Raw genomic sequence first — 25,926 nt, forward strand, 5'->3', positions numbered from 1 at the left:
TACCTGCTGGGATGCCATAGGTCAAACAATGAATTTTATTTATTTGGATGAAACTTTGTTCCTTGTTTGATAGGTTTCTTTCTGAGATCCTGTATTTCATATTTGTCTGGGTATTGTAAGTTAGTAAGCCTTTCTTCCAAGTGTCAGAAAGGAAAAAAGCTCTCTTACTTCTGGTGCATAAATCCAAGAGCAAAACTCTCCGAGTTCACTGAGGACAATTTGTGGTGCAAAGAGGCCTTAAAGAAACTGGAGGCAGCCAGTGGAGAAGTCCCCCTGTGCAGAGGAACTTTCTGCTGGTGTAAATCTGGCAGAGGCAGAACCACTGGTTCCTATACCAGCTGCCCCTCCACCAGAGAAGGTGGAAGAAAGGGTGTTTTGAGGCATTCTGGGGGCAGTGAGGGGATATACATATTTTAAGAAAAGGTAATGTTCCCTCTACACATTGCTGTTGTGAGGGGGGGAAGTGGTCATCTTAAGTTAGCATTGTTGGCTTTGCAGGGGGTCAGGTAACCTGGGGTGGATCTTTTGGCTCCCCTCCTACCACGGGTCCAATCTTCCCAGAGAACTGTGAAAGAGCACTCTTTTAGGGTATGTCTATACTGCAGCTGGGAGCGTGCTTCTCAGTGGTGGGTAGCTCTGGTCAAGCTAGTGTGCTAAAATACCTGGGCTGAAGGGAACATGGTCTGAGTTCAGTCTAGAAGGTCAAGGCCAGAAGCACCAGTCCGTACTAGTGGGATGCTATAGAGGCAGGCTGAAGTCAAAGTTGATGAGCTGCACCAGTTCAGTATCAAGTGAGTCAACCGTAGTAGAACCAGAGTCAGGGAGAGGTGTCAGGAGCAGAGCAGGGAACCGTGAAACAGAAGTAATGCTACGTATCAGGAGCAGGGCTGGGTCCAGAAACCAGGAGCAAGGCAAGGTATCAGGTGTGTGCAGCAAGGTCTGTGTGCAGCAGCAAGCCAGGGATCCACCTAGTTGCACAGACAGACTACAGGTGTTTCCCCTAGGCCTTGAATAGCGTGCCTGGGCCAGTCAAGGAACAGAGTTGGCTCTGCCAGTCAGGACCTGCATGGACAGGACATCCAGTGGTGCTTGATCCCATAAGGCTCACAGCCTGTCAATCAGTGCTCTGTCAGAGCCATTGGGTGGTGGTGTGGATGCAGCACTCAGTGACCAGCACATCCAGGTTCTAGCCCCATGGATCCTCACACCACCGTCCGCCCTCAAATGTTGCCTGATCAGGCTTATCAGGGTGGGTCCTGTGGAAGGCCTCCACCAGTTATGGGGCATATATGTGACTGGCAAACACTCTTCAGAGCCGTATTCCTCCCAGTCCACCAAGTACCACAACTTGCCTTGTCTGAGTTTGGAGCCCAGAATGGCATTGACAATGTGCTCCTCATAACCCGGACCTTAACAGGCAGAGGTGGTGGCTATACGTGACCAGATAACAGGTTCTCTGTGTGCAGTTTCAGGAGCAAGATGTGAAAAACAGGATGTATTTTAAGGGACTTAGGCAGCTGAACTTTAAAGGGTATATGATTAATCCACTGGCAGATCTGATGTGGCCCATGATATTGGTGATCCACCTTGTGAGACAGCCTGCCCACATGGAGGTGGTTGGAGGATTGAACACTTTTTGTTCAGTTGTGAAGGCTGGGCGTTTCTATCTCTGACGGTCCACATGCTGCTTATAGACTTCCTTGGTGTTACTGAGATGACCCTTCAGCTGCTTCTGAATGTGGTGAAGTCACTGGACCATATCAGTGGCTGCAGGGTTTTGGGAGCCTGTCAGCAGTGCAGGGTGCAACCGGGGATGAAACTTGTGGTTGGCAAAAATGGAATTCTGGCAGTTTCACCTGCTCTTCATGCTCCGTCCCTAGACCTAACCCCTGACCAGGCTAAGAAGGTAATCAGCCTGCTGACAGGAGAAGCTTTGGACTGGTTCTCCCCCCTGCTGGAGCCAGATGATGTGATGTTGACAGTGTTGGGGATAATTCCTCCAGACCTTCTCCACCATCTTCAGTGATCTCCATCCTACGCATATGGCTGAAGCCATCCTTTCGAAGCTCTGACAGGGTCAGGGGTTGACTGTGATCCTATGCAGCGCATTTCCACTGACTTATGGCAGACATACAATGGAGTGAGGCAGCCTTACTATACCAGTTCTGAACTGAGCTGAGTGAGGAAGCCAAGGACAAATTAGCCTGCATGGAGCCTCCGATGGGCTTGGAAATGTACATTGACATATATATCTGGATTGATAGCCAGCTGCGTGAGTATCGAAGGAGAAAGGAGGAGCTGCACTGCCACCATGCTCATGCCCCAAACTGCCAGCCCCAAACCAGACTCCTGAACCCATCCAGGTTAACCCAGAGGCAGCTGACCATTGATGAGAAGAAGTGACGCTGATGCACTAATTTATGCCTTTACGGCAGAGACAGAAGCTTTCATAGCAACTTCTGAGGCCTCAAAATTCTTCCTCAGGGAGCTCACAGCTCAGGGCACCTGATTCGCCCTTGATGGTCCAGCAGGCTCCTCAGCCATCACCTCTCTTGGATGAATACCTTGGGACTGAGATATTTCCAGGTTGAAGAGTTCCATTCCTACACTACTATTTCCCAAAAGATGAGTGCCTAAGCAGGTTTGCTTCGCTTCTCTCCTCAGCGACGGTAGTCAGTGTAATTGCCAACACATACAAGTTACCACACAGTTCTTTCTAAGCAAGCACTTTTGTTCTTAAGGTAAAAGCATTACAATGAAAACACTCGAACAATAAAAGAACCTACACACATTAACAAAGCTTCCAGAGATCACCTCCAACAAGGGCTCTGGTTGGTGATTAGTCCTTCAAACCCCACCCGGGGGTATTCCTGTGATCACCAGTTCATAACAGTTTTTGCACAGACTAGCCACCGAATCTTATAGGGTCTCATTGGGCCAAAGACCCTCCAACCCTTCCCTAAGGATTGGGACCGCCCTTGGACCAGAGGTGCTGTTTGTCTGCTGAATCAGAAAAAAAGCTCTGAGTCAGTTTTAACTCAGGCCTGTTAATCAAACATTCTCCCTTTGTCTGTTGGTCCCTGAAGAATCCATTCTGAACAAGGAGATGCAAGCCTCCCTCCAGATGCTGCCAGCTCTCTGGAGGTGCTGCCTAACCACCCCACAGGGCTTAGTTCCAGGGCTTAGTTCCTGGAAGGCTGTGGTCCCCCCTCCTGTGGAATTACATACACTCCATCCACAGTACATAAACATTTGCATTTTTAATACAATGAACTCCTACAAAACTTAATTCAATAAGGTTTGTCCAAGATATTGTCATACCTATGACACCACCTACACTGTACGGTGGTCTAAAAGGGGAAGAAGTCTCCTTTAGCTGGAAGACTCAAACTCTTAGCAAAACAAATGACTGAGTTCACTTTCCTCATTGGACAAAGAGGACTCTGAGGAAGAGGAAAGCATTTTCCTATTTTTTTTTTTAAAAAAGACTGTTTGAATTTATTAGTCTCATCCTTATGTTCTGAGTATTTTACAAGAGTGTTTAGTTTCTTAGCTGCCAAACCAGGAGCTAAAGTAAAGAAAGAATTAGAGTCAATATACATAGCTATCTAGGAGGAGCCTTTTCCCATGAGACCTTTTTTTACTAGCTGCCATTTTGTGCACTTGAGCCAGCAGTGAAAAACCAGGCCAGTGTCACTGCAGGAGCTAGCTCTTTATCAGGAGCTACTGCTATTTTGAATGGCGTGGTACAGTGTTCCTTCCCCTAACTAGGAATCCTAATGAGTGCAACCTCAAGTTGACTGAAAGTCCGTGAGAACTGAGAGCACTTAGCACCTTGTCGGACTGGACCTAATGTGTTGGTAATAGAATTCCAATCTCTCTTGCTGATAGAATCCTTACTGAAAGTGACTTTCACTGTAGATAATGTCTGTGCCACAGCTGCTGGGTGGGCACTGTTATGAAGACAGCTATTTACAATGGTAGATTTATGGTGCATTTATTAGGCACTAATTCATTAGGGACTAAAGTGGTTGTTTAGCTGAAAACTAGAGATAATGTACACTCGACATATAGTATAAATTAAATACTCAGCTCTTTTCCAGTCAAAGTGAATTAGCCTTACCTTAATACAGTTAATTAGTACTCAATGCTTAAGCAAGCTCCGATGATCAAACACAGCACTGAATGTATTTGTCTATATGAGGTTTATTAACATACTGAAGTAAAACTAGAAAAAAAACCCCTCAATACTCAAATGCAGACGATAATTAAAAAAATCAATTAGTCCTGCAGCAATTACACTAAAATCCAGAGGGTCTCATTCTTCAAGGCTAAAATGTTCTTTATCTAAGTATAAACAAGAACACTCAATTTTAAACAACCTGACAGAATTTCAGTTAGTTACTCAGAAGAGCATTTTATGTTCAACCTTTCTTTTGAAGATATGCCTACAATTAACAATCAATAGTTACTATTGTACTAACAATCCTTGTTACTATTAACCGCACTTCTTTGGTAGAGAATTTGAAGAAAATAAACTCAAACTCCTTGACAAGAATGCACTTGGTACAATTTTTTTTGTATTAATAGTTAGAGCTGGCAGCATCTCCATCAAGAAAATCTTCCTCAATGCTCTTTCTGGCAGCTTTTTGTTTTTAATCTCTCCACCTGCTTGTTGCTCTATGTTCTCCACTAGATGTTTGGCCTACTTTCTGAGTACAGATGGACCAGATATGTTTTAGATCAGAGACTGGAACCCTTCCATGAAATAACTTTTTAAAATGGGGGTTGAACTGTTTTTTGTTTGTATTATTAAACCCTCAATTTAAATGCTCTGAAAGGAGTAATTCATGCTATTGGACTAATACTTAAAACAAAACAAAACAAATAGCAGCTTACTGTCAAACACTCATGTTTATAAGTAGAGGCAACCACTTCGTATATATTGTGACCTTAGCAACCAAGTATCAATAAGTGATAAAACTAAGACCACTGATTGGACAGTTCTAAGGCAACTGTAAAACACCTGACAAGAACATTTGTAGATGGACAAAACTGAGAAAATGCTTTCCCAAACAACAGCATATTAGTTCACTGCTTTCAATTTTGGAGGTTGTTACACAGACATGCATAACTCTCAAATCTCACATACTGATGTGTAACCCAGAAATGAATAGGTCAATGGGTTACTTTTTACATGAATTATTATTTATGTTAGGCAACTGACCACCTTTCAATGTGATTTATGATCCCCAAATTTGAAGATACTACTTTAAGAATGTAACAGTGTCAGGTTCTAAGATCCTGCAAAATGAAGAGAAATGGATGATGGAACAGTAGAAACAGCAGCAGCAAGATGAAGCTGTACACTGAAAGTAACAGAACCCAGACTTGCTGCAAGAAGTAGCATCGGTACCAGGAGTTACAAATTCCAGGAGTGGCTGCTGCACAGGCTCATTAACCGTTTCATTAGCTAGGCTGCCACTAAACTCAGGCTTTCCCTGTCTGAACTGAGAAATGAAGAGGACCCAGAGGTCTACCTGGTCACTATTTAGTGAAAAACTATGAGGCTTACTGCATCTGAGTGTGACGAAGAGTTCCAAGTTATCTGTTTGGCCTCCTTTCTTATAGAAGAGTTACAAGCTAACATCAGGCTCTGAAAGAGGATGCTGCTATAGATTACAAGAATGTTAAGACTGCTATTTTGGACCGATTATAAGTAATGTAGGAGATGTAAAAATTCCATCTGTCTTATTTAGCACTTTTCATGGGTAGATCTCAAAGCACTTTACAAAGGAGAGCAACCACTCCTTTGCTTAAGCTTGAGACCCTAAGAGCAGGAGAACCAAAGGACATCCTGATATTGGAGTGTTAATTGAAAAGTCTGCTTGAGAAACAAACAACGGTGTTCCTAAGGCTAGACTGCTCTTATGATTCTGCAGCTGTTCATAGCTTTGCTGCTCAGAACCTTGTGGGCAATAATGAACTTGACAAAAATCAGGTCAGTTTCCAACTCTTACTACTTGGGGAAGATCAGAACAGCAGAAGACATAGTATTAGAGATACTCAGTGAGGAAAAATATTCCTACTATTATAAAATACTTTGTTCAAGAAATTGACTAGGATATTTGGGGCAATTTACTACTAGAACTATCAGACATTTTATCAACAAATAAGCAATGCTGACACAAATGAGAGTCATTTTTTGTGTTTTTGATAAATACAGGATCAGTTATTATTCACTCCAAATATTGAAATAGTCAGAATCACTGTGCCTCTTTACTTAAAGTTGGACAAACGGCACTTGTTACACATGTGCCTTATCACTTTTACATCCAAATATGAATGTAGTAGGGAAATTAATGATTAACTTGTTAAGCTGGGAAGGAAAAAAATGCCACACTTACCTGTGCCTCCCCAAGGTCATTATTCACCACAGTAAAGTTTAGCCCAAGTTCTTCTACATCCCCTTCGTAGCTCTTGAGAAAAAGCAAATTTTTGTACATTTCTGGATCTAATGAAGCCAGATGATGAATGTCCACATCAGCACTTGTCCCCAGCAACTTTGAGAGGAAAAAACTAGCAAATGGCAGCTCTACCAGCATATTTTCATACAGTGCCTAAGAATAAAAACAATTAAGAAAATGACATTAGCTTTCATTATGGGTACTACAAAGACATTCTTAATATCCTTTATCATCTATTCCTTACATTTCTGTAACTTTCCCCTTATTTAATGTCTGAATAGAACCTCTTGGTGAAAAAATATCCCATGTACTGTATCTATTTACATGTGCAACTGTAGTCTGAAATTTTAACAATCCTGCTGTTGAAATATCATGCTTTAAAACTTTACAAATAAGTTATCTGCCCATTGCAAAAGCCATAGCATTTTCATACTCTAACAAATATCGACACTATGAATATAACAGTTGCTGGGAACCTGTTAGACACCATCATTCATTTACAAGAAAAACAAGGATTATCAATGCCAATATCACCTCCAGAATGTCTTCAAATCAGATGAAAGATATCTATTCTATGCCATTAGTCAACCCATACAGATGCGGTGAAGCAGATTCCAGAGTTTCCATTCTTACCCTCTAATTTGCCAGCCGTTTCAAAGGTAAAACGTGAGTGTGATTCTACTCTGAAAAATAACTATCTAAAAACTGCTTCTTCTTACTAATAAACAGCAAATCTTCATTCTTTCTGTACTCAGAGTCAATGCTGCATACTTTGGTGAACGGAATACGTTACTACTTTTTACTCCTGTTAAACCGGAAGAAATAACATAGCTAAGAAAGAGAAATGACTGGATTCTATTCCTTATTGTGCATCATCAACATGATTTGCTAATTTCCAATTTCAAAGCCTACCAGCCTATGCAATATACTAAACTAAAGTCACCAGTGGGGCACAGGTGCAATCAAAGGCATAAGTTAGCCTGGCTAAACATTTATTATTGTTGACGTGAGAGTATGAAAGAACCCATCTTGATTTTAAGTTCCCAGTATGAAGCAACATTAATGGATGTTTATTTTTATAAACTGTAAACTGGAAGTATTTGATCTAGAAAATTGCGACGCCTACATGGAACTCCACCCATCCATTTTTTACTGAGTCAAACTCTGAAATGCAATTATACTCTACGTAAAGTCCATGCATATTCCCCCAAATATACAATCCTGTCAGTCAGAGAAAATATGCAATGATAGCCAACCTCAAAAAGAGGGAGAAGGGGAAATGTGTGGAGGGAGGGAGAGAAAGATTAAAATTTTATAGAGGTGTTGGCGGGGGGAAGGTGGAGAGAAGGGAAAGCACCCAAATGTTATACACATTTAACATAAAAATAGATAAAAATGTGCATCTTACATTCAGACCTCCTCCTACTGTTCATTAGCCACATTAGCATTTTTCTCTAGACCCCAGTTCAGCAATCATGACCTCAGTATTTCCCACAACATCAGTGCAGAGAGAATGGGGAAAGGGGCATCAGGAGGCTATTACTGACAGTTTCCCTTTCTGCTGTTTGAAAGTTTAGTTATTTATGTGTTACTCAGTTCCTCTGAGATTGCTGTAGTATTTAGAAAAGGAAGTAATATATAAGCAAGGAAAACAATGAAAAGCACTAATCACCCAGTGATAGCCTAACAAAGGTGTAAAGAAAAAACCCACACAATTGCTTAAACTTTAGAAGGAACATTTTTTGGTTGTCCTGTTAGATTTACCATTAAGAACACACGAATAAGGAGTTCAAAGCCAAAGGATGTATTATACATATAAACTATATGATTTATTCAACGTGTGGAAGTCAAACTCTGCATTTGTGTAGCTGACTTTAAAAGTGAACTAAAAGTGTAAATCATTAATTTGCAATGTATAAGGTCACTATTTGCCATTCCTGCATTAGTAACAATAAAACCATTGTAATTCCTTAAATATATCAAAGCTACCTGAATTTAAAATGGAATCCCATCTATGACTCATAAAATGTAAATGCAGAGGTGTTTTTTTTCTTTTTTTACACAAGGCAGGTTTAAACCTTTAAAGCATTTAATATACAAAGACTAATAAATGATAGCACTAAAAACCATGATCACATCAGCTAAATGGATTATAAATTAAATTTCCATAATGCATGCGACTGAAATACAAATGTAGGCATAAATCAAGGTATTTTCTAAACACAGGTTAATTACACAAATTCAAAAACTGTCTATTTTTTATGCAAAATAATCCACTTAGCATTTTTCATATTGGTCTTAATTCTTAGTCACTTGCAACACTTGCTCCTAGAAACCTATCAATAACTCTATGTCAAGAAAAAATAGCAATAGGTATATTGAAGAAACTTGTATGCTATTTTTCAAGTGTCTGTCTTTTATGAGTGTTTATTGCCAGAAATTGTGCCAAAATGATCTGAAATAAAAAGGATTAATTGTAGTAGAAGCCTTTTAATATAAGTGAGTGCACTAGCAATGCGATTAATGCAAATCGTGATGCTATCAGGAGAATAAATGTGAACAACATCACAGGCCATTTCTGTTTGCTGCCAAATAACTTTAGTAATTTACTACATTAAGAATCAATAAAAAAAAATAATGCTTTTCAAATGCATCACTATCAATCTTCAGGTAGTTCCAAACTGAACATTTATAACAATCTAAAAACTATATAAAACATTTTTAAGCCACCTTGATTGTGCAGGTAGGTGATAACTTTAATTGCTGCTTATGTTAGCCAAGTGATTCTAAATATAAAAAGTAAAGTACATTTGTAAAAAAGGTAAAATAAATATTCTAATTAGTGTAAAAGCTAAGTTTTGGTATTGAATGTCCTAACAAAGTTTTAGAAAAAAATGCAGAGAACTCTCTTTGATAACTTAAGTGACAATCAGCTTCAGTCCTTCCAAAGAGGAGAAATATAGTAAAACAAAGCCAACATTGCACTGAAGTGGCCATATGCCCTACTCTGCAGGAATCTGCCTAGACTGTGAACCTTTATCTTTCAACTGCAGATTAAGAGCAGCAACCACCTGAGGGAAGAAATTAGTTTACCCTTGAGATGGGATATGTTCTAACTCCTCCTTCTCTTTGACCACAACTCTGATGTCTCCTGTTCATACCCGGGCGCATGAGACCAAGGAACCATAATGGCTGATCCAATTACAAACAAACAAACAAACTCACTCCCTTGCTACTATACAAGAACTCTAGTCCTTCATTCAGCCAAGCTTCCTTTAGCCCTTAATGGTTGGCTCTTTTAGAATCCATTGGAGGATGACACCAGTGCTTGGGAGGTCACGTGCCCTAGTTTCCCATGTTAATTTTCCCTTTCCTTTCTGTCATTATCCTGTAGACCTAGGAGCTGCACATAATTACAGAAAGGAAAAAACCCAAACAGAAACTCATGAAAGAAGCAAATTTAGCCTAAGACCTGAGAATGAATAGATTATGGGCCTGGTTTTGCTAGATGACAAACATCTTTGAAGAAAATGAAAGCTAAACAGTGCCTCCCAGGATCAGGCCCAATCTTGCCCCCACTGATTTCAAAAAGAGCAGAGGTGGAAGCAGGTCCTTTCTTGGATTGGGAAAACTGCCAGCAAAACTCAGCTCAGGCCACTCATTTATCATTCCTCATATTTTGAATCCTAGTGCTCAATCCTGCAACCAGATCCCTGCAGGAAGACCCTTGCACTCATCCAAAGCCCCACTGAATCCACCTGCTTAGAGATATTGCAGGATAAGGGCCCAAGTCAGCACTTTCCTGGTTGTCAAAAATCAACATACCATAGAAAGAAATGGCCATTCTACATATACACATACAAAGTGTTTTTTTAACGTAGAAGAGGATAAGATATTTTCTCAAACATTGAAGATATCAAATACCTTAAATGGGTAACAAATACATTCAAGCAGATGTTATATAAAACAATCAAAACCATAGCTCTGAGATGTATACCATACTTAAGCCAATATCATCTCATGGAAAACCAGAACTGATTTTGCACCTGTCTGTAATTTTAATGACTTTTTGTTAGCATATCACTTTTTCTTAAATTTCTGGTTGTAGGAAAAAGCTTTTGTTTGCTGTGCCTAGAGTCTTGGATACATTTCATTTGGTTGACTACGTTCTTTCTCATCTACTGCTTTAAACGGATACAATATTCTCCCTCATCTTCTGTACCTCTATTTTTGGATAGTCTTGCTGGGGACATTATAATGGTTGCCATACTGCATTACAGAGATTAAATACCACAGCATTATACTATATGCATATTGTAGCAATTTTATAGGAACTGTGTAAATAGTTATGTTAATTTTAGAATGTAACACACTTCTATTGAAATACCATAAAAGTAGTAATAAAAATTTACATTTCTATTGTGCTTTTCATCCAAGGATTTTGCAGTTTTACAAATATTAGTGAATTTATCCTCCCAACACCTACCTGAGGTAGGTATTATCTTTTATCTATTTTCCATAGCAATGGCAAAATGAGGCACAGAGAATTTAAGCAACTTGCCACAAGTCACAAAAGTCTGTAGTGGAGTGAAATAGTCCTGGGCCTTAACCTCAAGGCCATCTTTTCACCCTTTATAATATTAAATAGTTACATTTACATTTATTACTTTATGAGTGACACCCAAAGTGGAAAAATTTAATTGAAATTCTGATGGACATTTGTGGATGGGCAGGAGATGACAGAATGTCATGGAAACAGCAGAAGAAGATAAGCTAACATGCTTTGAGAATGCTGTTTTTATCATGTATCATCAGAATAATCCTCAGGGCAGGGACTGCGCCTTTTCTATATTCAGCACAATACTGAGCACATTCCACAGATCCTAAGTAGGGTGACCAGATGTCCCGTTTTTAAAGGGACAGTCCCATTTTTGGGGACTTTTTCTTATATAGGTATCTATTACCCCCTACCCCCTCTCCCGTTTTTTCACACTTGCTATCTGGTCACCCTAATCCTAAGGCTATGTATATCGTCCATTACCCTACTACTTACGCACTACACAGGCACATTAGATCTGTGTATTATGGTCAGAGGCAGAAAGACAGCTATGATGGAAAAGCTCTTCCAAAGGGAAGTTCTTGTATGGTGTTCTAATATTGGCCACACTTTGAGTTGATCTAGTCATTTCAGTGTGTAACAAGTTAATATAGAATGTTTAAAGGATTTGGTAGCTTGGAATAACAAAGCTTACATGAATGTTAGAGCATGCTGATTAAGGATCCAACCCTGCAAAGCAGATACATGCATGTACCCATGCACCCATACTGAGTGTGATGGGACTCCAGGAAGGGGTCTGCTCCAGTGAATTTGTTTGCAGGATTGGGGCCCAAATAGGTTCTCACTTATGATTCCTAATACCTTCTGTATGAGGAAAAATGATTTATGATTACTTCATATACTCCCCATTAACCCTTTATAACCTACCTCCACTTTAAAAAAAACACTGACATGATAAAAGTAAAAAACACCTAGAAAGTGGGTGGGGTCTTGAGGGCTCACAAAGGAAAATGACTGAGTTTGAAAAGTCTGGTCTTTTAAAACAGTCATTTCCTTCATCAGCCCTCAAGACACCGGGCATCTAGAGAGTAACCTTTTCTAAGTTAGCCATTCGTAAACAGTTACTAAATAATACCTAGCACTTTTATAGTGAAATTCATCTTCAAAGCCGTATAGGACCACTAATAAAAATGATAGAAAAACAGAGAATCATTAGTATTTTCTCCTACCTTATATTATTTATATTCTAGTTATATTTCATCCTATTCACAAATCCCTGTTTAAAATAGCCTAATTCTTTGTGGCCTGGTTAAACAAAAGTTAAATGTGAAGACTGACTGCATAAAAATTAATTCAAGGTGTGTTTTTTCTTTATCATGACTCACTGCCCTCTCCTTACTCATTTAACCTTTTTTCAAAACTAGTATTTTCTTATTTTGAAGCATGAAATCATTTCTTGTAGACATGAGCATAATAAAATTTTTGAAAGTGAAGAAAAGTAGATTAACATATTGCTTTTAACACAATTATGGAAAAACATAAATTATAAAACAAGAATATCAGTCGTGTGTTACTATTTGGTTGCTGCAACCCATTGCCCTTCAGTCTGTATTTCAATGAATGCAATCAATGCATTATATTATTGCAGTATAGGAAGACCCACTCATGTCATTCTACAAATGGAAAATCTGCTATATAATATTTTTTCTTTTAAATATTGATGTACTACTTTTTTGGCCACTACTGCATAGCTCTTCTGCTTCATAAAACATAAGGCCAAGACTTTACAGTACAGGTGCCTAAAGTTATGTCTTAAATTCATGTTTAGGCACCTAAACAACTGGCCCAATTTTCAAAAGTGCTGAGTATGCAAAAGGTTCATTTTGCTTCAGTATGCTAATATTTTACTTCTGGAATTCTAAGTTGAAATATGATTTTCAAAGGATATAAAATAAGATGAGATTGGTGGTCTCAAACTAACTCCTGCTAGTTATTTATTAACATCACAAAACCACCACAACATACCACAGCACTATTAAAATCCTCAGATCTTAGGAGGAGTAAAGTTTTCAGATAAAGCAAAGTCATTTGTAAATTGGTATTATCTTTGATTTCTTGCCTGCTGGAAATGTTGAAGGTCAGCAAGTACAAGTTCATAAAAGCTCCAGCCATTTTGAGTAACTGAGTGTTTCGGTTGTGGAAAGCTTGCTTGTCAAATTTGCTGCAGTCAATGTAAAAATCTGAAATTGATTAGAAGTTTGTGATAAGCAGAGAATGTACTAGTGACTGACTGATTAACATTATCTTAAAAATCTAGGGATGTGGTTCTTAATTGTATATCATAGCATACATTACCAATGAAACTATTTGAGAATTTCTGCTAAAATGATCAAGTCATTTTGATTCATAAATGACGATTCACACCAAAGAATATTTGTATTACAAGAATAGTGGAGAACCATTTTTAATCACCAAAACAATATACAGCACTTCACATCTACTCACTATCAGGGAGTGTTATAATGAGGACAGGCAAACATCATTCTAACTTACACTATAATTGATAGCTAAAAGTAGTTTAGGAGTACAGGTCAATCAAATGTTGACTCCACCACTTACCTCTAAGGCTCCCTACACCTGTCATCGTAAGTCCTTCCCCCAGGGTATTACTTCAAGGGTCGAGAGTGACATATGACCGGAAACAAGGGGTATTATGTGACCCCTCTAAGAACTCCTCGCACCACCCTCTACCAACTGGAGTGGGTTTCAGTCCTGTAGGACCTCCCCAAGAGTGGGTTTGACCAAACAGGACAAGTTCAGGGACAGGGAGACCCATCCAAAAGAGAGTCCTGTGACACCTCTAAGAACGCCTCCAACCACCTTCTTCCAATAGGCATGGGTTTCACTCCTTTATGCCCTCCTGAAAGGGAAACATGTATAAATTGCAATAGGCATAGAATGAGGATCTAGGCAGAACCCTCAATCTCCAGAGCTCAACAGTTGGCTGGTCAGCAGTACCACCCCTGAAGCCCCATCGCTGTGTGGAATAAGCCATCTTGTTTCAAGAGCATATTTTTCAGAAATCGTGGAAACACTGAGGGGAAAACATGGCCTCCTTCATTTCCCCTATGAGAATTACAGAATACATTTTAGCTCTGAGGGCACTCAGTTGTCTGTGGAGAAAGCACTACGTCAGCAACAGTTCTGAGGAGCAGGAAGCTCTCAAGGGGAGCCCTTTGGGCCAGCCATTGATGGACATGTCAGAACCTGACCCCGAGTCTCAAGCACTCATGAGGCAGACTGACTAGCATGATGGCCACTGAGCATAGAGAGGAAGAGATAGCTCAGTGGTTTGAGCATTGGCCTGCTAAACCCAGGGTTGCGAGTTCAATCCTTGAGGGGGTCATTTAGGGATCTGGGGCAAAAATTGGGGATTGGGCCTGCTTTGAGCAGGGGGATGGACTAGATAACCTCCTGAGGTCCCTTCCAACCCTGATATTCTATGATTCATTCACCCCCATGGAGGAAGCTCATTGGAGAAGATGAATGGCAAAGATGTTGCTCACGTAAATAGACTATAAAAAGTGGTGGTCAAGTGTGGGGTAGGAACTGACCTAGGGTTGCATAAATCCAAAAAATAGTGGACTTACAGCTGTTTCTTTTCTGATAGTCTCGACAGCTCAATGACACCTTTCTAAAGGACCTGGAGATGCTGGACAGCGCTGCATCAGAGTGAAGGTGAATCTGATCCAACTTGTTTTTGCTGAAGATCAAGCCAACTTGTTGAAGAGGACACAAAGCGCAAGGAGGAAGATGGATTTAAGGAAGGCCCTTAGCATAGCACTAACAGCCAGTGCCATGCTGTGAGTGTAAAGGAGTCGTGTAGTCTACTGTACGCATTTCTGTTTATGCTGTCCTTAATCACTGTTTTAGGGAGAAGCTTTTTGAAGACTGTGAGGGCTGTGTTATAGATGCACCAGACCAGCTGCATCACAAAACTGTATGAATTGGACTTCAGAGAATAGAAACAGAATGCTCCAGGCCCTGTGTGCTGACCTGTGTTTGTAAAGCTTATTAAACACCATTATTGCCATAGGTTATGCAATGCAATGTCTGCGCTTAACCCAAGAAAATTTAGCATCAGGGACGACCTTGGTAAATGCTGTGCACAGCGCTTGAGATCCTAACGGTGTTTTAAACAAAATTACCAAACCGAAGGATACCCACTTAGTGCATTATATTGACTGCTTGACCCACTCAAAAAGTTACAGAACATTGATTAGGAAAACGACTAACTGTAAGAAATCTAAAAGGATTAAGTTAGAGAATAGTGAGGGGACAAGCATGTGATATACAATATTATAAAACTTGGTATCTGTAAATAAAAGTATCTATTGAAAAGGTCTTTGTGAGTATCTGGGTTTCCGTAATAAGGATAGCATGGCCCTTAAATAAGATGAAAGTTTTGATGGGGCATCTCAGGTTGTTTTCAAGGGTTGTGTGTCTTCTAAATAAAAATAGTTTGTGAAAACCCAGCTATTGTGTCTTTAATAGAAGAAACCTATTTACAGCAAAAGGCTGAAATGCACATAGTAGAATCCAGGGGAGGAAAACAAAAATGAGTTTAAAGCAAAAAATATTGTATATTCTGTGTAAAACATAGATGTTTGAGACATGTATTTGAGTACAACACAGTTGATTCAATACCATCGAACTACAATGGTTTAACTATGACCTACTGAAAAAATGGGGTTGTGTGGAACTACTGACTTCAGATGTAATCACAGACCCATGTTTCCTTAAAGTTCCACCAGGGTTATGCATATTAGGCCCTGCTGGGGTTGGAAAAATTATCAGTAATTAGGTTTGATGGGTATTCACCCACAGTAAGGGGCGGGGAGGTAAGCTCTGTTAATATTAAATTATATAAAACCTCAGGAGTTTGTAGATTACTATGGGTCAGTCCTTCTAGTAACTCAAAGTCATTTCAAGTTTAAAAATACTATATTTTCAAAAATAAACAGTGGTTTAACACAAAAATGAAATTTTGCAAGGGTTCATAAACCTCCATTATACTTATAAAATAAGAATATGCTGTAAGAAAAATCAAACAAACATTTAAAAGCTATGAGTATTTGTAGGGTGTTTACTATGGTTGTGCTACATCCATTTTTATTTAAAAAACAACCAGAATTTTAAGCACAAAAAAGAAGTGTTCAAAATGAAAAGACATGCATTGAGATCTACAAGGCCCCCAGTCAGGAGAGGGTGCAGTAACACTAAGGATTGTTGTATATGGTGATCTACAGTTTAATTCTGTAAGATATACCTATAGTGATCTGGTTTTGATTGAACAGAAAAATATATGGTCACTAAAAATTAGACAAAACCATTAAAAGAATTTACTAAGACTATTTAAATTTTCACCCAAAGGGAATGTTTAGAGAAGGGTGCATAAACTCCTCAATTTATTAAGAGCTGTAGTGATCAAAGCACCTGCTAACTACAGACACTGAAGTTTGTTTGAAACAAAGAGTTAGGTTGGTATAAAATCCTGAGCTTTTTTGGAGACTGTCTTTTTATAACAGAAACCAGAATGGCTGCTGCTGGATTGCAAAACATGTTGCTTCTTTTAACTCTGAAAATATATATTATATAATCTTACTCTTTGTACACACTGTCCTTACTAATAATGATACATGTCTTTATTGCAGTGTGATCTGTTTAGTATGGAAAGAGCAATTTCAAGCTGTATTTCACCAGGGCAAAGTACAATCCCATTTGAACTATGGTTGCGCTTAATACTTTTTTCTTTTTTTTTAAATGGAATTCAACAGGTTGTACACGAGTTTGGTACATTTGGGAAATAATACTAACTAAAATTTTGCTTGTTCTTTAACCCACAGGCCCAAATACACTTGTGGGGGGAAGATAACCATGTGCTATAGCACCCCTTTTCCCTGTGGTGGAAAGTAAATTTCTATAACTGGCTTTTAAATGGGTCTGTTAAAAACTTGGTTTTAATTATTAAAATGTTGTTTGTGATTTAGGGCATATGCAGGAGATAGGGGTGGGTTTTTTAAAAAGGGATTTTGTTGCAAACTTTGTTTTAAGGTATAGGTGCTGCCTCTGCTTAAGCACAATGTGTGCAGACAGTATGGGCACTCAGCTAGGATGCCCTAGCTGTAGGCTATGCTGCAGGTACAAAGAGTGTTCAAAAAGACACAGACTCTGCATGAAAAAAACCAGTTGCATGTCTGTCTAAAACTTTATGTGATAAGGATCAGTCTTATGTTGACATGGGGCACAAATGCAAAATGAGGTGCTGTAAGCAGAGTCAGGGTATCATCTCCAGAGATGTAAACAGTCACCTGTATTTTATGGATAAATGTAGAAAGCCTGAATGATCAGAAAAGTATCATTTTTACAATTTTAAATGCACGAAAGGGACAGGGTTGCGTGTGCCCAATTACATATTTGCTATGTCCCTAAAGCCAGAAAAATCCTGGGAGTTTACGGACAGCAAGTGTCTTTCTGCCTTTGTTAGGATGTTTTTTCAGAAAAAGCTCCAAGACTACTCATTCATAGTGCAGAATTCCAAAGGTTTAAGTACTTCATTGTGGACAGCACTGATAATATAACGTAGTCACGTGCACAGTAGTTTACATGTTCACAATGAGAATTTAAACAAATTTTATTAATTGGCTGATTTAACACACTATTTTACAGCAGACTGCGAAAAATGGACACTATGACCCCTGCCTATACAGGGGTCTGAGCTGCCTCACTCTTCCGTTTTGTTCAAATCCAAGGTCTGGTCTTGAGAGCTGTGTCTCACGCATGAGCAAAAACAGCTGATGCATGACAGATTTACCCACACAGGGTTCTCAAAGGCATTGTCGAGCTGTCAAGAGATTTTCAGAAAAGAAACAGCTGTAAGTCTGCTGTTTTTTAGATTTATGCAACCTCAGATCAGTTCCGACTCATTAAACCCCATCCTTTTTATAGTTATTTACCTGAGCAATATCTTTTGATGAGCCACGTTTCCCTTCCTCCATTGGGGTGAATGCTCGGTGGCCATCACACTCGTCAGTCTGCCTCACGAGCACTCCGGTCTCGGGGTCAGGTCCCAACATATCCATCAACAGCTGGACTAAAAGGCTCCCCTCGACAGCTCCCTGCTCCTCAGAACTCTTGCTGATGTAGCGCTTTCTCCACAGGTGACTGAGCGGCCTCGGAACTAAAACGAATTCCATAATTCTCATGGGGGTAATGAAGGAGGCCATGTTTCCCCTTAGCATTTCCACGATTTCTGAAAAACATGCTCTTGAAAGTAGATGGCTTCCTCCACACAGTGATGGGGCCTCAGGGGGTAGTGCTGCCGATGGGCAAATGCTGAGCTCCACAGTTTGAGGGTTCTGGCTTAGACTCTTGTGCTATACCTATTTCTGATTGGTACGTTTCCCTTCCAGGAGGGCTTAAGGGGGTGAAACTCATGTCAATTGGTAGAGGACTGTGGGAGGTGTTCTTAGAGGGGTCACACGTCCCTCTTCTGGACAGGTCTCCATGCCCCTGAACTTGCTCTTATTTGTCATACTCACTCTTGGGGAGATGCTACGGGGCTGAAACCCGTTCTGATTGGCAAAGGGTGATGGGAAAACTTCTAAGAGGGATCACACACAATCCTTGTTTCTAGTCATGTGTCAATCTCGACTCTGAAAGTAATATCCCAGGGATGCAGTTTCAGGTGGGTGGGGCCTTAGGGGTTGGGGTCAATATCTGATTGATGTTGTGCCCCTAGATTGCTATGTCATTTGCTTTTCTTGTTAGGCATACAAATTCTGCACAATTGAAAAAATCCTAGATGAACTGATAGTTACTAAACTACTACGTTGCTAGTGTTGCTGACTGAAGTTCCAGTGATCTGTTTTACAGAATTTTCTGGCTTCAAGTTTAAACAAAATTTGATGGGAAGTAAAATGAGAATGTGGAAGTAAATTAGAAACAAAGTTTTACTTTTACGATCTGAATTACATTCTTTTAAAATTAGTCCAGTTATCTGTTATTTATCTAACCTCTAGACACACTTTATCAAGATAAATCAACATGTATTAATATCAGTAATCTGGTCATTTTAAATAAGAATTCAAATACAATGAAGAATTCATTTCAGTAAATATTCTGAACTTGACTTAAATGGACCTAGGTGTTTCCAACTGTGAAAAAAGATCAGGATGCCATTACCACATACTTTTAACTGTTTATTTATTTCTTGTCCAGGAACCTGATTTAGAGGCAATAAAATGCAATAAGTACACAAACCAGAAACAGAATCATCTGCTAATGGAACTTTTAATTGATAAGTGACCACTGACATGAGGTAATTCTTTCCATGTAGAGCTGCTTGCAGAGACCTTTGTGCACTTTATCGGTAAACAATCACTAACATAAGCATTAAAGAAAATTTAGATACATTATGACCCAATAAATATCACAATCAATCAATATACTCTTTTCCCTCCTAAAGATTTAGTGTTAAAATACCACATTTTAGTAGCCTTTTAGTGCTGGACATATATTTACAATGTTGGTACTAAGTTGAGTACTTTGTAATCAAAAGATAATTGGTTATGTTAAGTAAACCAGCACACAAAGGAATTAGCTGGTTGAATAACTATGTTAGAAAATAAGTTCATACCAATGTATGTAAATATTCATAAACAGGCTGAGGACCTCCTTTAAAATATCTCAGGAGTTGCATATATTCTGTCACAATTAATGGAATATGCAACTTCCATACTCTTATTTTGGTGATTTACTATTTTGACCCTTTTAAACAGATCAGGAAACTTAGGGAAAAAATGATCTGCTAAAAAGAGATATTTTTCTTTTCTGAACAATCTTTTAAACTGCTTACTTCTCTTTTTAAAGTCATCGTACGGAAGATTCATGTCATTTTTGACCAAACACAAAAGTACCATGAGTTTAAGCAATACTTGACTCCTTGATTCCATTTTGTTGTTTGGAAATAGAACTTTGGAAATGATTGAAATAATGAGTTTGCACAAACAATCTACTTGTTTGTTAGCATGCTAATTCCACACCCACCTTTCTGGGAATTAATGCTGGTCAATGGAGCTTGCACTACAAATGAATAATACAGTTGACTGATTTAAGCCAAACCAGAGTAGATCTTTACTAAATGGACAAAACTAAAGGGAAAAAAGTATAGCCTACAAATTAGGAAAAAATTCTGACAGAGAAAACAGGCAGAAGACAACTACCACGATAATGTATGGTGACACTATGGGCGCTACAGCAGCACAGCTAGTGTGCCATAACTTAGACACTTCCTACAGCAAAAGAAGGGGTTTTTCCATCACTATAGGAACTCCACTTCCCCATGTGATGGTAGCTAGGTCAATGGAAGCATTCTTCCATCAACTTAATTGTGCCTACACCAGGGGTTAAAATCAGCATAACTACACCACTCAGGGGAGTGAATTTTTCATGCCTCTGAGCTCCACAGCTATGTCGACCTAACCTTTATGTGTACACTAGGCCCACATGTGGTGATTGAGGCACAATGATTTTAGCTATTAAAATGAATAAGTTTAACTGCTATCTCTGTAGTCTTTTCCTACTCTTTCTTTGTTTTCCCTATTCGTCTTTTTAGTGCAGGGAAGTATGCATGTGTGTGTTGTTTAAAACTCATTTACTCAAAGCCTTCATATGTATTCTGTACATGATTTAGGAGTTTAGGCCATAATCCAATATGCACTGTAGCCAATGGACAGGGTCCGATTGATTTCAATGGGTTTTATATTAGTCCCTAAGACAATAAAAAAGCATTTTAGTTCATCTGTAAAGGAATAGTGTAAAGGCCAATAAGATTAAAATTGGACCTATGGATAATATCTTGCACAATAACAAATGAACTAGTCTATAATCTTTCTAGTTTTGGATTAGCTGTATTTTCAGGAATTCTGCACATTGTATATGAATCCTTAATTATAAACAAATATGCAACCTTGTGCACTATTTATCCCATTAGGTTCGTCAATTAAAATCACAAAGCAAACTCTTCATATTTCAGAAATGTAATTCATTACATTTCATTAGAATCAATAATTAATTTTTCCCTATTTCAATTTGATTTAGTCATATGCCATTTAGCATTTGACCCAATACCTTTTCATTCAGTAGTTATCTAATCTTACTGAAAGATACAGCTTTAAAACTTCACTTGTCAAATATCTAAGCTTAATATAACACTCTTAGATCTCATTGCACATAGTCCACCATAATCAGATCACCACATATATTAAAAAAACTATAGTATGTTGTGCAATCAAAGCAACTGAGAAAATACCTTCTTTAATATGCATCAATATAATGCCCACAAGGTCATAAATTATTTCAGTCCTAAATTAATATTAATTGCTGTGATTGATCTTTATCATAGATTATTAACAATGTCCCTGCATACTATCATCAAAATATTACTACCAATTTTTAAAAAGTTTAACATCTTTTCCTCTCTACCTAACATGTCCTCAGAATGCTGCTTTACCACTCATTTAGTTCCCATACAGACAGGCTTTCATAATTCAAAGCAAGCAAAAAACAAACCCTTCATTCTGTGACCTGCCACCTTTCTAAGAAATAGGATACACCATGACAAAACAAACTCAAACTTCTTTTTACAAATCTTCAGTGTCTTCAGAGGACTTTTGGTTCTGATTTCTGCAAAAAAGCTTCACATTGATAGATCACACAAATGAATCAGGACCACCGATCCATGGCTCACTAGTCCTCATCAATGGTCTAGAGGCAAAGAGCACAAATAGAGGAGATAGCTCATTCGGTCTTGGGAACCAGTTGTGTGTAAGTGTAATGGAATACTAGTGTCTGAAGCAATCAAAAATCCTGTCAAAGACATTAGAAGTCACACATGACAAAACAGTCTTATATTCAGAACTATCAGACCTGCTCCAAAACGGAAGTAGTAAGAAACCATAAAAGTTCTAGTTCCAAACATGAGGACTAACAAGTTGACTTCTGTTCAACAATCTTTCAGCCACATCTCTAAACTAGCTAGTGATTCTGCATAAGAATGTAACAACTAAAACTGTCAAAAATCCCGTCTTTTATAATCTAGTGTATAATGTCAAGGTTCCAAATTATATATTTTGACTATTTATCCCTGACAATTCTGATTTCTGATCCTTCTTTGGTCATTGACTGTGAACCACTTCACTTTTCTGCCTCAGATTCCACTTCTGTAAAATGGGGGCTGTTATAGTTATAAGGATGTTGTAAGACTGATTTATGTTTTCAAAGCACTACGTCAGTGCTAAGTATTTTTATAAGGGGTGTATATTTAGGTTGCCTAACACTTTCCATTATTAAAAAAAATTGTAACCTTTTTTGAGAAGCTTTAACACCTCCATGTTTGCAGCAGATCTTTGAAATTAATCAGATAGAAAGTTCTTCGGCTACAGAAGTGACTTTTCACTGTCCCATGAAATTCCATTCACATTTAGCTGATTTAGAAACTGTCACAAATCACCATTTTCCTTCTCTTTCTTGTGTTGCTCAAGAAAATTTTGGCAGCCTAACAAAACAACTGAACAGTAACATTCTAAAGAGCCACACTGCTGCCAAAGCAGCAGAAACTGTACTGGGAAATCTAGGAGCTGACAGAACAGCGGTTGTGGAAGGGGAGGGAAAGGAAGCTAAGCCAAGCCATATACTTCCACTCCCCTTCTCTCCTATCCCCAGAGCACATGATAACAGCATCCCATTCACAGCTCTGGAGGCAGGACAAGGAACGGGAGCGTCTCACCTCGCACAGAGGAGGACAGAAAGAGAGCTAGGCTGAGCAGGATCCCCCTTAACCTTGGATAGTCCATATCACCGGCAGTCCACCCCCCTCTGAGAGATAATAGCCTTCTCCTACTGCCAGCTAATGTAGTTAGTCCTGTAGCTCAAGTGGTAGAAGTCTGTGCTGCAGTGCTAAAGGGTCAAGATTCAAACCCTGCTAATAATGCATAGTTTTTACAGTTGTACACAGAAGAATTATTTAAAAAAAAACTAGGCAATTACTTATGATCGACAATTATTACTTTCCACAGGATCGCCGCCCTGACTCATTCAGTGTACAGATTAAATGCACAAAGGGGCAGAAATAAATTTGCATGGGCAACTGTAAATCTTGCATTTCCAAACTTTCAACTGCTTAACTTTGCAACCTAAATAATTAACAGGTTTTTGGTAGCAATTTTGTAATTATCTAGATTTAAAGAGCTTCAAAATATAAGATTTAGAAGACATTTTATTAATCCTTTGCCCAATTTTATTAATCAATCAAATAGCATTGTGGATATATGTTATTAAAAAACCTCTGACAGGAAACAGAAAAAAGTAAATCCAGTTATGAATCTACACAGATCTACAAAGTCAAACACACTTCGCTAATAGCACTGAAGGGTTACTGGGATACATAGAATTTATGTAAATTATTAAATTTTAATGTATTTGTTTTCTGATAACACTGAAACTTTTTAAGTGAGAGTTTTCAGTGGCAACACTATCTTTTGGTTTATGCAAATAAGAAATTGCTGTGCATGCCTGATTGCTTCCTTTGCAGTATTCCTATTTTATTTACAAAAAAGCTTTTAATAATGTACTACTGCTTTTAAATAATTCTGCGCAAATGCATAAAATGAAGCATTTCTGGAAATGGATGAATGACTATTCAATAATGTCTAACTCAGACCATAATACTGGCAGGTACTGAATAGTAAGGCCGTGCCTTATCTTTCTGTTTAATGAATCAGCTCTCTAAACATGCCAGTAAAAAGGTGTCTCTGCACCTGGGTAGAGCTAATTATTAAATAACACTGTCACTTCATACCTTATGCAAACATACTGCAAATACAACAATAATCTATGCCTTCAAAATGTTAAATGATATATTCTCTGATTTCAAAGGGCAAAAACAAAACACTTGTTCTGATAGAGCTCTTTCTAAACAAAGGACAGCATCACTTTTTCTTTGTGACTTCTCATGCCCTTATATTAATATTTAAGATGCAATCACAGAAGTGCTGTTAACTGATAATAAATAAAATTAAGGGTCCAATATTGCAATCAGTTTGTGGAAAAATAGTTCCAATAAATACAAGCATCTCCCAACCCTGTCTGCTCCCAGATCAACTCCAACTTCTTTTGGAGCTCCAAGAGGCACCTTTTGAGCACTCAAAAGAAGAGACTGCAGGCAGCTTTTAAACAATTGTGATTCCTCCCACCCTCCAGCCCCCAACAAACTTATAGTTGCTGGGCTCTGCAGACCAGGGAGAGAACGAAGTCATGAATCTATAGGCAGGTCAGACCTACAATATTTTCCATAGTTCAGGGCTATTTGGATGTGAGGTTTGGCTTCGGCCCACTCCTAATTATAGTGTGTCCTTCAAAAATGGATACGTTGCTTTAATGCAAGTGGCTGATTTGGAGTCTTCCCTGTTTCACAAGTCTTCATGTAGTGATCATTTGGATATTCTAAAGGTGGAGGGTTGCCCAAATTAATTTTTAGACCAGAATTCCATTCTTTTGCTATTTTTAAGAGGGCACTGTCGGGTTAAAAACAAATGTTTAAAAAAATGTTCTTACTTGCATTAATGATGTCGTTTATTAAAACTGGACCATTGTTCCAAAAGTTTACTTTTCACAGAATTTTTGCATTTTTCTAACCCGTTTTTAGTCCATGTATAATATTTTTTTTTATTCTTATGCACTGAATTATTTTTCTTCCAAAAAACCTGCTTCCACAGAACTTTAAAAAAAAATCATACCAACATTTCTGTGAGTTAATCAATGGCATAACACTTTGTTTTTTTCAGTCCTAAATTTTGGACCAATTGACCTGGCAGTGGTGTAACTTCCCTACTCTGCTCACATACATTGCAAGTGGGGGCTCAACTCACCACCCCTTGTACACTTGTGGTTTTGTGCACACTCACTCCTGTGCACACATTTTTCCAGCATCTGGATAGTCTCACGAAGTAGAGAAGGACTAAAAATACAGAATCCATCTGAATGCATGATGAAAGTTTTCCTTTAAACTCAAATATGGAGAGTAAAATTTTCAAAATCGGAGACTTCAGAGCCTTAATCTCATTGAAAGTCAATGGGAGTTTTGCACCAGTCCCAAAATTACTTTTGAAAATCGGATACTAGGTGCCTTTAAAAATTTACCCAGAGTTTTACCAATTAAAACAATAGCAATCATTGCTATGTTTATGGTTGAAATACAAATGCTCAAAATTACTGGTTAGAAGTCCCTGGCTTTAAAGAATGTTAACAAGAACTATACTCAATGCTCTTTGTAACGCACTCTCAATACCAGAGCTGGCCGGAAAACAGCAACAAATTTTAGCAGAAGTCATAGTGAAATTAAGCTCCCATTTCTCATTAAACTTTCATTTTCATTACCAGCTAGCTACATTCAGCAGTAATTTATTGTAGTTTGGCTTTCCACAGCATCAAAATCCAAAGCCTCCAAAATATGGTACCAAAATTATAACACAGATGCACAGTAAATGATAAACTCAAACACTGTGAAAGTTACTATATAAATAATACTCCTTATCAGCTCCCTTCTATGCTAAATTCTTCATGAACATCCTCATTACAACCAAACAACTGGCACCCAAATTTTTTCCCTTTTAAAAATAAAAATGAAGAAAGATTTTTCAGAGCTGTGTTGAGGATTAGCTATGGAATACTATTGCCAGTGCAAGATGTACAGCTAAATTCCTGGAAAACAGCTCTTTACATTTCTCAATATATTCTAAAGGAAACATTTCCTTTTCTCTCCACCCTCTGAACTATCAACAC

The 25,926-nt window shown here is 38.5% G+C and overlaps 1 protein-coding gene across 3 annotated transcripts in view; it reads right to left on the reverse strand.

Annotated features, from left to right (window-relative positions):
* Positions 1 to 25,926, reverse strand: part of UBE3C (ubiquitin protein ligase E3C) — a 168,627-nt gene that overhangs the window by 24,478 nt on the left and 118,223 nt on the right. For 2 of the 3 annotated variants that reach the window (XM_073334553.2, XM_073334552.2), the window contains one exon: positions 6,408 to 6,620. In XM_073334553.2, the coding sequence (XP_073190654.2) occupies positions 6,408 to 6,620 (213 nt within the window). Of the gene's footprint in view, positions 1 to 6,407; positions 6,621 to 13,144; positions 13,266 to 25,926 lie in introns of those variants that run through there. The other variant, XM_073334554.2, reaches the window with a different exon arrangement.

The sequence above is a fragment of the Lepidochelys kempii genome, chromosome 2 (genome assembly GCF_965140285.1).
Source record: "Lepidochelys kempii isolate rLepKem1 chromosome 2, rLepKem1.hap1, whole genome shotgun sequence".
In the NCBI taxonomy this organism is placed as follows: Eukaryota; Metazoa; Chordata; order Testudines; family Cheloniidae; genus Lepidochelys; species Lepidochelys kempii.